This window comes from Triturus cristatus, chromosome 10, assembly GCF_964204655.1.
Source record: "Triturus cristatus chromosome 10, aTriCri1.1, whole genome shotgun sequence".
Classification (NCBI taxonomy): Eukaryota; Metazoa; Chordata; class Amphibia; order Caudata; family Salamandridae; genus Triturus; species Triturus cristatus.
Window position 1 is genome coordinate 220,864,538 of NC_140593.1, and position 13,005 is coordinate 220,877,542.

Consider the following 13,005-nt stretch of genomic DNA (forward strand, 5'->3'; position numbering starts at 1 on the left):
TAGCTGCCAACATAAATATGCATGTATGTTTGCAAGCATTAATACAAAGTCTATAACAGAGCTTTAAGTGTATGATTATATCTTTGGAGAGCAATTTATGTGCCAGATAACATTTATTTATTTATTTATTTATGGGCTTGTAACGCGCCGGCATCACACCCGAAGGTGTATCTCCGCGCGGTGCTGTGAAGAAACAGGTAGGGCAGCGCTCCAACTAGAACAGGGTTGTCTTTAGGCGTTTCCTGAAAGCTAGATGGCTCGGGCAATCTCTGAGGGAAAGGGGAAGACTGTTCCACAGACGCGGGCCCATAATGGAAAGGGCGCGACCTCCCTGTCTGGTCTTGTTATGTCTAGGAACCTGGAGTAATAGCTGATTGCTGGACCTAAGAATGCGGGAAGGGCGGTGGTATACAAATTTCTCGGCCAGGTAGTGTGGACCGAGGTTGTGAAGACTCCTGTGCACCACACAGCAAATCTTGAATTCCACCCGTTTCCGGATGGGAAGCCAATGGAGGGCCTTGAGGAGGGGCAAGGATGGAGTTCTAGGGGGGGCATTGGTCACCAGGCGGGCCGCAGTGTTCTGAACCACCTGAAGTTTATTAAGCACTCCTTCATTGGCTGCTAAGAATAGGCCATTGCAATAGTCCAGGCGGCTCAAAACGAGGGCCTGGACCAAGGTCTTTCTTGTATAGTCTGGTAGAAGGGGGAACACCTTCCGAAGGAGGCTAATGATGTGGAAGCAGGATCCCGCCGTGGTGCTGGCATGATGGGCAAGGGTGAGATCATGATCTAGACGGACCCCCAGGTTTTTCACCACCTGTTTAGGGGAAGGGGCCTGACCCAGACTGGAGGGCCACCAGTCAGGGGTCCACAGGATTTTTGCCTCTCCGAATAGCATGACCTCAGACTTTCCCACATTACACTGGAGAAAGTTCTGGGCCATCCAGCTGGCGATCGCAGTCATGCCGTTGGAGAAAGCTTGTCTTATCTCCGGGGTAAAGTTTTTAAAAGTGAACAGCAGCTGCGTATCGTCAGCGTAAGAGATGGGCATAAACCCGAAAGACCTCATAATGTTAGCCAAAGAGGAGACATATACGTTAAACAACGTAGGGCTGAGACAGGAGCCCTGCGGGACTCCTCTGGTGATACTGGCCGAGGGGGAGCTGAAGGAGCCCATATTCACCTTCTGGGTACGTTTGGAGAGAAAGCTGGTGAACCACGCCAAGGCGGATCTATCAATACCAATCTCCTTTAATCTGGTAAGGAGAATGGCGTGGGATATGGTGTCGAATGCTGCGGACAAGTCCAGCAGCACCAACACCACTGACATCCCTCTGTCCAGGGACAAGCGTATAGCATCCGTGACGGAAAGAAGAGCCGTCTCGGTGCTATACCTAGGCCTGAACCCCGACTGAGAGTGGTCCAGACTGCCGGTCTGCTCAATGAAGCTGGAAAGGTGGTGATTCACATGCTTCTCCATCAATTTGCTGATGAACGGCAAGAGGGAGATTGGCCTCAGATTAGTCATATCTGACCAGGGGATGGAGGTGTTTTTCCTGATAGGCTTGACCATGGCCTCTTTCCACTCCCGGGGGACCAGTCCCTCGGAGAGGGAGCGATTGATCACCGTCTGAATGGAGGGACTGAGGACACTCCCAATGAGGTGCATGACACGGGCAGGTACAGGGTCCACTGGGCTGCCTGATTTAATAGTCCCGATCAGGGAGTTGACTTGGTCCAAGCTAATCTCGGGGATAGAGGACAGCGCAGCGGAAACAGCGCCGACTATTCCGGGCTGGGGGCTAGAAGAGGGGACCATTTCCTCAATAGGTGGGCTTGCTTGGGAGATGTTTCGATAAATGGAATCAATTTTATTGGCAAAAAACCCAGCGGTATCCTCACACAGTTTTTGGGTCAGCATTTCTGGACTGTCACAGGCGACGGGCTTGGTAAATGTGCAGAGAACCTGGTACAGTAGTTTAGAGTCATTGCCAGCCTCAGACAGTTGGGAGACAATGTGGGATTTACGGGCAGCTCTGATGTTTTTATGATAGAGTCTCATGGCTGAGCCATAGCGGTCTTTATCGGTCATACTGCGTGAGATTCTCCAGGATTTCTCCAACTTCCTGCAGGCCTTTTTCTCCGCACGCAGTAGGTCCGAGTACCATGGTTCCTGCCTGCGGTCAGAACGCCGATTACAGCGTCTTAACTTTGTGAACTTTGCTATTTAGAGGGTGTTACTCAACAGGACACTTTGTTGTGCTATAGTCCTATCATAGCACACATAAGGACCTTCATACACGAAAAATGCTCCAGGTCATTGATGGAGAAAGAGACAGGAAGAACAACTCCATCTCAGTGCACACATTCTGATAAAGGTGTTATGACAGTCATATGTCATTCTTTGTTGATCTGCCCCTTAAGGGCCGTCCAGATTGAACTGCTTGCCCAAATCCTCTCTGAATTTCAACACATGTAACCAAAGGCATGTTTCAGGGTTATTTCACTGGATTGACTCACTGGGCGTGCTTTTGTTCTTTTTGAAAAGGGACATTGATAAGATGTGCAGGCTTGACTGCTGATTGTTCAACAACACAGCTAAGACTAGTTTGCACATTGTTGCTTCCTTATCTGTAAAAGAGCTATGACATTGGAATATAGTGTGTTCAGATTAATTGGCATGAGCGATGTCCTTCATCTCTTGTTTGCAAGTTATCTAGTGAAATAAATAGAACAGGCTCAAATTGAAGGCCCAGGAGGCATTCGCAGATGTGTTAAGAAGTCATTGTTTTATTTTTCCTACCAGCTCTTAAATTTGCCCCACCCAAACCAAAGATAATCTGGATTTATCTTCATATTCCTTGATAGCTTCTTGGTCTGATGAATGTCACATGACTTAATGTATCCTCTCTTGATCCAAACTTGTAAAGTCAGAGTGAAGTTATTTGGGTCATTCAAAATGAAAGCACATTTCTAAATCAGAAGGTGCAGCATTTGAAAAATCTAATTCTATGTATGAGGGCATTCAGTGGAGTTTTTATTTGTATTCTGGTATTTTTAGGTCCATTTGTCCTATTAGAAATTGAGGACCAACAAGCACCAGAATGCTAAGAAAAAAATACCAAGACTGATGAGCCACTCACACATAGAGTAAGCATTTACTCAGATCTCCATTTAAGTCAATATTAAAAGTGCTTTACTTCTCAGTAAATATTCCATGGTTGAGCTGTTGTGTTGCTAAAACTAAACCTGAAAATAGTATAAGGTAACTAGGCCAATTATCTATAGCCAATGCATTTAAAGACATTACAGGAAACCTCATTTTCTATAACATCAGCTTTCTCCTTCTGCAGTTTCAGCATACATTCTGGAGTGTTTAAAGTGTTTACCATTTCTAGTATGATTACAAACAAAATACTCTTTTCTTCTAACATCCCTTTAAAGGTTTCCCAACTGCTTACAACTTATGAGATAGTACTGTATAAATTTCAGAATGAAGGTTTACCCTATAATAGACTACACAGCCCAAATATTTCAATTTGACAGTAACTGATCTCTAGTACCCTCCGAGGGATTTGTGTTTACAGTGACTTCCTGCTAACAATTTCCATAACAGAGGCCACTTTTAGAATTCGGGACTGCCCAGACTAACTGTAGTATATTTGTCAGGTATGCCACATTATCCAACAGAGATAGGAAAGAAAAACGCAGTTCTGAACACAAATTCCTTTGAACACACTTACTTTGGGCTACATCCAAATCCAGGCTTAGAATTTGTATGTGGGAAATCAGTAAATGTAAATATGAAGTATAAAGTTTAGCACTTGTTATGTTTAGGAGTGGCGCTATTGGACTTGGACAATTTCCTCCATTTTTAAAATTGAAATGAAATTAAACTGATAGTCTTAAACACTATTTTGTTTTTCTAAAAGTTAATACTCTGTTTATAGGTTACCTATGCCCCCGCAATATTATGCACCACACCTGTTCAAGTTAACTTCTCCGCAGCTGGGTATTCAAACCACAAGATTCTGAGTCTAACTCATGAGTCTTTAGACAGCTTCAGTTATAGAAAACATTTGCTTTACTAGATTTATCACAAAGACATTTTCAGATTAAGATGTAGGTACATTTGCCAATGATTCTCCTTCGTCACACATTCTTGTTTTGTCCCTAACCCAAAACCTTGCTGTTGCTGATCCAAAAATTGTGAGCAACTCTAAGAAAAATATTTCATTGTGCAACCAAAATCAGTTGTTTTGTAGTACTGATGAGGTCTTTTGGCAACTGCTCTAAGGGAGACAGCAGGTGGATCAAAGTTCCCGTACTAGAATATTGAAACCAAAACATCATCTGACAGAATTATTGTGTCGTAAATATTGCCCCAATGTAGTTAAAAATAAGAAATGTACACCCGATGTTACAATGTTTTGTGAATGATGTTTAAGACATGGTATTTCTGCCAGATGATGTTTTTGCTAACACTATTCTTACATACCACATGAAGGGATTGGCTGTGTTCTATGTGCTTAGTAATTTCCCAACACTTTCTTTTGTGAAATTATTAATAAAGCATACAGTCCTGTTATGCCACCAACAGTTACATTGAAGAGTGAATATTGCATTTTGAAATGTACATTAGGAATTTAATAGTATTAGATAAACTAAATGGATGAGAAACAATGCAAAAAACAGAGTGCAGTTTACAAATTTAAATTGCCAGTTAACAGTGTACAAAAGTGTTCTGCAACTCATAATGGCCTTACAAAACACAATGCATATATCACAAACCTCATGCAAGTTCTAAGAGAAAGGGCGCGGCCAAACTTGCTCTGCGACCATTTTTGTGGTTACAAAGCATGGAATGGGTAAAACCTGCTGAGGGCAGCAGATAATAATTTACAGTATGTAAGCTGTCAATATTTTCAACTCCCACTATGCTTGTGTAGGCTGGGGTCATCTGGAGGAGCAGGCTGCTGGCTCATGGCTTACTGAATGCCATAGCCGATGTCTAATTCACAGTGTGACAATTCTTGTGGCATTATAACTCCTTTACTTTCAAAGGACAGGGGTCACAATGTGGATATATTGCAAATACAAGTACTGGAATGGAGGTATGCTTTTACATGTGGTTTTTGTCCCAGCATTTGCAACTATTCACAGTTAATGTCAAGCTAATTTCCACACAATTGTTATTAATGAGGTTGGTAGTTTGTACCTCATTGTAAACTACCTCTGTCCTGCAAGGGACTTTATGTCTGGTTGCCAGTGCATGGCAAAGTTTTGTGCAATTACCAAACTCTTTGCACATGAGGCCGAAGATGTTTCAAATTATATTACTCTGGATACAAACAGATTTATTGTCAGACACATTGTTTTTCTGACTATAATGTCTTTATAAAGTTTTAGTGTGTGGCAACAGTTTGAGGATGATGAAATAACTTGTTTCTTCTTCTTTTAGGGTCTGATGGGACCCCGAGGCCCTCCAGGACCATCCGGATCTCCTGTAAGTATAAGTGGATATAAGCATTATTATATAGAAATGACCATGATCAATAGAAAAATAATTAGAAAGTAGCCTACAGTATCAAGTGGAAACAGAAATATGAGCTGTTCTCATCATAAAAGCTAACCATTATTATTTTATGTCTAACTGCATGTGTCAAAGTTTCCCGTCAAAAATTGACACAGTGAACAGCAATTTCCCAACACAGAATTGCTGGCAGATTCCTATTATCCTCCGTTGTTGTGGAACTCTGATAGCCCTTTTGTAAACTTGCACTCCCATCTAAAGGCATAGCCATTTTTAAATGTAGTCAGAATCCAATATAGTTATTTACTAAATGTTGTCTTATTATATTGTTCTTATAGGGTTCCCAAGGATTCCAAGGCATTCCCGGTGAGCCTGGTGAACCTGGTCAAACTGTAAGTAGATGTTCTAATATATTAACACAAACACCACACACACCTTTGCTTGCAGGTAGATTGCAGCACTGTCTAAATCTCCATATTTTTGTTTTACAAACTAACAGGGCCCTGTGGGTGGCCGAGGTCCAACCGGTCCACCTGGAAAGTCCGGCGAAGATGTAAGTAAAATTTTCTCAGCAATATTTTGTCTGATTTAGGAAGGAACTTATTTTATTGCAAAGATATCAACAAATTAAAAAGGCACAAAAAGCTGAGCTAGAAAGACAATACTCCAAAACAAGCTTCTTTTTCAAATAAGGCACTAAATAGAAGCACGTGCACCAATATAGAAACGCGTGTTCTTCATGTGGGGTGAGAGAATTGCCTATTCATCTTATGTTGAAGCCAAAAGAGAAATAGTGGGGCATTACCCTGCAATAGTTATACACTAATTGCCTATTTTGCCTGGAGACATACCACAGCTGGCTTCTTCATTGACAACTGCTAGTTGCAAAAATGAAGTTTTCCCATGGGTTCTCCCCTCGACCTGCTGTGACATAGATTCAGGAAAAGATGATACTTCTTAACTTTTTGTGTGAAGAACAGTTTTACCTGAAGTCAATTCACTGAGAAAATATACAAAACAGCTACCGCAAAGAAGTATCTCCCGAAGAATGCTTTATGGAACAATGCTCTTTTTGGATTCCATTCCTACTTGTCCACTTATAAATTGTAACAATGCCCCCGAATTGTATAAGTAACTCATGATTTCCATCAGTTGTCATTTCATATGTTTTATGACATGCTGGTAGTGGAGATCTGTTCTTTCTGCCTTCATAGAGGAAAGCTCAGGATGGAGCCTTTAAAAAATTAAACAATCCAAGTATAGATGAGGTGTGACATAATGAAGAGGCTCCCAGATCACTTTCTTTTCAAGAGTTATGCTTGTTTGTTGCACGTTGTATTTTATTATCAAATACACAAATGACGAATTGAGCATATACAACATGTTCAATAATACATTAATGGGCCACTGTGATCACATGACTTCAAACTGCAGCTATTATGCAGTGTATGGCACCATTAAAGCACCAGTTTCCTTTTTATTGATGCAGCAGAAAAAGAAAGATTGAAGTAAACCTTACCCAATTTCTTTTAATTTTAATAATACAACTTGTTGGATGTACTCACTGATTCTCTCTACTCAACTTCAGGGCAACCCTGGAAAACCTGGCAGACCTGGCGAGAGAGGCACTGTTGGTACTCAGGTAACACAACATTTACTATTTTCTTTTTGTTTGCCTCTGGCTTCAGCAGTTTATTAACTGCTGTAATATTAAAAGTTAGTATTAATGAATAAACGTGGTTTGCTGATTCAGCATGATGGATGAATGAGAAAATGTTTATACTATTTTTATTGCTTCAGTTCATTAAATACGCTGCATTGTAACTCTTTTTCAGGGTGCCCGTGGTTTCCCTGGAACACCTGGCCTCCCTGGCTTTAAAGGAATCAGGGTAAGACAATTGTTTCTTTAATAGTAAGAGATAATGCTAATACAAGTGTGGTCAGCTTTCAGAAAAAATATTTAAAAAAGTCACATCAAAACAAAGGTAAAAATAAGTTATACGGCTCCGTTACAAAATGATGAAGCCTTACAGCGAAGTTTCCAAATACCCAAAGTGGGTTTTTGGATTTGAAAATTAAAAAAACAATGTCCTCCTCGCCACGGGAGCCATCTCCCATGGCGAAGGGGCAATCTTTTGTTTTTACTGCCCCTTACCTCCAGGTTGTGCCTGGCGTGACGGCAGTAAATAACAGTTATAAGTCCGCCCATCCTAATTGGGTAGGTGGACATACAGCCAATTCTCCATCGGCCCTTAATCCATTGGCCGTTGGAGAAGTTTGGTCATGGAGGTGATGGAATATTCTCTTCCCATAGTCAAAATGTGAGTTGACCATCATGTTAGTGGTAAGCACACTCTGTCACTGGTGTGACAGAGTGTGTTTGCAGACAACATTTATATTGAGCCCAAAATATTTGTTGCTAGGCCACCTGTTTCTAAGCACAACAGATTAGGAGTGATATAGGCTATCTAGTACAGTGTAAAAGCTTTCCACCATTAATGAGCCATCTCCAACATTCAAGACATACTGCCTATCAATTTAGCCAGAGTGTAATCTCTTTATACAGAAAAAATGCCCAAAACAAACATGGAGGTGGTGGTCTCTGGCCTACTTTGCTCCCATTTATATCCATTGGATTCCAAAAACTATATTATTTTAACATGTCTTTACACAGGGAAAAGAGCATGAGCAAATTCACTTTAATTTATCTTCTAACTGCATGCAGTAGTTTCACGGTTCTGTCATTTACCATTGAACCTGCTTTGAATGTGTGGGACTGAAATATCCAAGTGAAAACTGTAAGTCTTGGTTACACAGTTACAGATTTTTATTGGATTAGCAACACCTATTCTACAGCTGTCTGCATTGTTTGACACACTTATCAAATTGGAAGATAAAATACTTCACTATATAGCTAAATCTAAGGATATATCCTCTGTGCATAATGTACATGAGACACAGTGTACATCTAGTTTTCAGGGCATCCACAGAAAAGATTGACAGCACGGTTATTAAAAGGTTTATGTTTAGAATGTGATGAGTCTGTATTTGCATATGATGAGAAAAAGTAGATGCAATGAACTAAAAAGACTGGATGATAATAGGTTGTGTAGAAATAACATATACATATATTTTTTCAGGGCCACAACGGTTTTGATGGTGTCAAAGGAGCTCAAGGCATTGCTGGTTCCAAGGTACGTGTCATTCACGCAACACGGTTCAAATTCATGTCTATTTCATTTTTATCTATAACAAGGCAAATATTACAAGATCAAGGGTGCAAAAGATATTTACTACGCACACTCTAAATTAGATGACATTTCCAGATAGAGCCAAATTCTCTATTGAATAAAGTAGTCTATACTATGTTTTTGCAAATGCACATCCGATTAAACATTGGTTGAAAAAGTAAACCATTAGGTAAAGACCTGTGCTCTGTAGGCTCTTGCCCTCACCAAGAAGAGAAAGACACAAGTCCCTATCTTATCAATGATATCAATAGTTGTGTCATGTGTGAGTGGAGTCGCTTTCCATTATGTTGCAATTTTTGCTAGCAGGCAAATCTAAATTAAGACAAATTCACTTAATTATAGGAAGGTTTTTATGGTGTTTGCTTGGTCTTTCTCCTTCGACTGCTTGGATTTTCATGTTACCTTAGAAGATTTGTACCTAGTGTGTTCCCTTTAGTTGCAATGTTTACTCTGAAGAGAAATGTTAAACTTTCTAGATAGGACTGTCTTCTTTTATATAATCCGTTCCTCACTTATCCATTACCTTTGTAACCTTCATTAATATATGAAATTCAATATGCCCACCATTTTGTTCGATATAACAACATGCTGAACGATGTGAAGTCATGATCAATTAATGGAATAATCAGACAGATATAATAAAAATCAACTGAACAACAGTGCACAAAAACACAACACAATAATCAACACAATTAAGAGGATACTCAAGGAAAATGTACTTCTTGTGAGTTATCAATTTTACATTGTGATGTATATCTTGTTTTCACAATATAAAAATTGTCCTTTGTCTTTTTGAGTTGGTAGGGGAGTAAGTTAGGTTTTTTGAATTTGGGGCATAGCTAAGGAAGAAAATCTGCATGGTAGAAAATACATAATTGCTCATTAAACATAAATAATTGGGAAGGATTGTTACATAGACCTTACAGAAAATGGAAACCACAAGACTCGTATGTTACCTAATACATAGAACTTTCCTATAACATGCTCAGCTTTGCTTCAAGGGAGTTTGTTTGTACATTACCAGTGCACTCATTTTTAATTCTTCATTTGTTGTTAGGGAGAAAATGGTGCCAATGGTGAAAATGGATCTCCAGGTCAAGCTGTAAGTAGGCAAAACGTATTGTTTTTTTGTGGTAAGAAATAATAAATAATGCTTTAGCTTTTCATATTTAAAATGGATAGGTGCATGATATTGTCATATATATGTAACTCGCTGGCCAATGCTAAACTTTGAATTGACAAGTATGGTTCTTGAAATATTCCTACATGTATATCATAAAAAAGTTTAGCTAATTGTTAATCTTTATGCTTTTTGTAGGGTGCCCGTGGCCTCCCAGGAGAGAGGGGGCGTGTAGGTGGCCCTGGACCAGTTGTAAGTAATGTTTAGTATAGCTTATTTTCCAAGCTGACAATAACCCACCTATCATGTAACAAATGGTACATGAACTCACATATTTATTCTCCATCTTTTACTTTTCCAAGGGAGCTCGGGGAAGTGACGGCAGTGCAGGTCCAGGTGGCCCAGCTGTAAGTACAAAAACTCATTATTAACCTTTTAATCAGCATCATACTAAGTTATCAATTCCCAAAATAATGCTTTTGCGGCCATTGAATAAATAACAGAAAATATTCAAAATCCCTTTGAGGGATATTATATCATATTTTATACTTGCTTTCCATAAAGTTGTGTAAGCTTAGGTCTCTGTGTTAAGGTTTACTTGGCTTTGCAGAGAATCTGTAAAAGCAAAATGCTTCACGTAAATTTAGTTTCATATCAGAGCAAACTATTTCCTAGAAAGCACTGTTGGACATGATCTCTAGCATGAAAATGAGTAAATCTCCATAATGTGATGATAAAAAAGCATGAAAAGTGCCAAATAAACCAATAAAAAAAATAGGTATTGAAGTTAATATAGGATAATCTGCTGCCTAGTGTATTGTACCAGGATAATGCAAGCCATCAAGACGTTGCACTCCCATGTAGCAGCAAGCAATGCCTAGAGGCTTAGTACGGTAATGGGGTGGAATGCCAAAGTGAATTGCCATTGCCTTGTTACCTAGATTTGGCAGTATTTTATTTCTAATAACACTAGAATGTTAGGGCCTCTGATTTCCTGCTATGATGCTCCGTGACCTACAGATCATGGGAACAAGATATATAAACAAAGTGCTGTGCATTTTGCCACACCCTCAATTTGTGATGTCATGATTTTATTCCACACTAGTCCTATTCTGGGCTCTGTTTTCTCCCCCACCCCAACCCTGAAGTCACCCCCACATCCGTAGTACCATGTGTTACATTTTTAAAGTAGTTTTTTTGTACCTATGTTGTAAATATTCTTATGGTTGCAGTGATGGCATACTGTTTTCACTCATCTTCCTTTAATGAATTATCATGCTTATTTAAGTATTTTACGGTATACCATCAAAGGTAGACATATACTAGCTCACAGTGAGATGCACACTGAGAAAGCAGCATTGTTGTTTCCCAGAGACTGCAGAGGAACTGTTTATGCCAACATAAGAAGTATCAGAAGTGCTAAGAAATTTTAGATGTAATCTGACATTATGTTCTTGTGAAATATCCAACAAGGACTGAAGTCTGGTCTATCGTGTTGTGAGAAAGGCTCTCCAAGATCATTAAAAGGCTCAAACACATGTACATGCAATAAAGCTCCCCGTCTTGTACACTACAAAGATGTTGTCACTGAGAAAGTCTGTGACAATGGAGAGGCTTGCAACCATTGGCGTTTGAACTGCAATTTGATTTGGAAATCCCCTTTATGCATAGTAAGGGATAGTTGCAATGCGTGGGATTTAATTGGGAGACAAAAGGAAGATATAAGGCATGTGATGGAGAGGATGAAGGGTAACACAAAAGACATTGGGCCTCATTAGGATGTTGGTCAGACTGCCACCGACAGGCCGTCGGTGGCGGTCTGACTTACATCCAGTAGAGCGGTCCGACTGCCTCATTATGATGCGGTCAGTCGGATGACATTGGTCGGAGGGACTGACTGACATTCCGCTGTAGGGATTACGATGTCCCTTTCCGTCAACCTTTCTGTCAGAAAGGGACTTTGGGGCCCCTAGCAGGACCCCTGTCCCCCATGGACCTGTGGTTGCCCCCCCCCAAACAGCCATACACCGAGTGTCAGGCACCACATGTTGTCTGGCACATGGATGTTTAAAAACATACCCTTTTCAATTGCAGCTTGTACTGTGATCTTTTTCGGGCCGCAGCACAAGCCACAATGAAAAAAGCTATGATTCCGACTGCCTACACGGCAGTCACATCATAATTTGGCATGTGGCACCGCTGACTAATTGGCGATCAGTCCCAATCCTGCTGTGATGGTGGTCAGACGCTTGTCCAACTGCCATTATACTCGGGCCATTATGTTTGATTACCTTAAATAACTGATTTTTTTTTAACCTCCCCCAAATCCCTGGTGTTCTGTTTGCTGCGCATTTTGCCTAGTTCATAATATTTTTTCTCCACATTGCTGTTTTAACAGTTTAGGTTTTCTTCCACACCCCACTTCAATGTAACCACACCATTCCTTCAAGCACCCTTGTGGTTTTCTCTTACTATATTACCGTAGAGGTGTCTGCAGTGCAAGCACAAACTGATGGTCCATATATATGCATAAGGCAGCTGGCAGACAAGGAGTTTCCTTCTCTCTAAAATTCTAAGTTTCTCACCCAAGCATTCAGTATATGTGACGCCTGCAGGCTGACAAAAATAGCCCTCTTGCTGGAGTCACATAGATTACTTAATGTCCATATACCAAATTTTCTCGTTGAGGAATCATGACTATCTACTGTGCTCTAGTAGTTCACAGTTCCATTGTGTTAACCCTACAAACCATCACAAGCTGACAAGGCCTTATTAAGCATTTCTGACAAGGTTGTTTCACATGAAACTTATTATAATCTTCCTCAGACCATTAACGTCTATGACAAACATACTACATCATCAAACACACTACTTGATGTATGTGTGTAATACCTATACTATCATAGGCCACGTTTCTTTCAGTCAGTCAACTTAACTTAAATATGTTCCTTATCAACAACAAATGCCGAAAATAACCCCATGCAACCATTCCTAGAATGAAACATAGTTAAATACCTTAAAGATACCAATGTTCAAATATGTTAAGCTTTTGCTGATGTAATGACGAAATATTGCAGATCCAAGTATCACATTTTGTCCAT

General features: G+C 40.2%; 1 protein-coding gene across 1 annotated transcript in view; it reads left to right on the top strand.

Annotated features, from left to right (window-relative positions):
- COL1A2 (collagen type I alpha 2 chain) overlaps window positions 1-13,005 on the top strand; it is a 69,543-nt gene that overhangs the window by 13,514 nt on the left and 43,024 nt on the right. Inside the window, exons 5-13 of the mRNA XM_085630839.1 lie at window positions 5,462-5,506; window positions 5,872-5,925; window positions 6,033-6,086; window positions 7,122-7,175; window positions 7,369-7,422; window positions 8,674-8,727; window positions 9,842-9,886; window positions 10,103-10,156; window positions 10,267-10,311. Of these exons, the coding sequence (XP_085486965.1) occupies window positions 5,462-5,506; window positions 5,872-5,925; window positions 6,033-6,086; window positions 7,122-7,175; window positions 7,369-7,422; window positions 8,674-8,727; window positions 9,842-9,886; window positions 10,103-10,156; window positions 10,267-10,311 (459 nt within the window). The remainder of the gene's footprint in view (window positions 1-5,461; window positions 5,507-5,871; window positions 5,926-6,032; window positions 6,087-7,121; window positions 7,176-7,368; window positions 7,423-8,673; window positions 8,728-9,841; window positions 9,887-10,102; window positions 10,157-10,266; window positions 10,312-13,005) is intronic.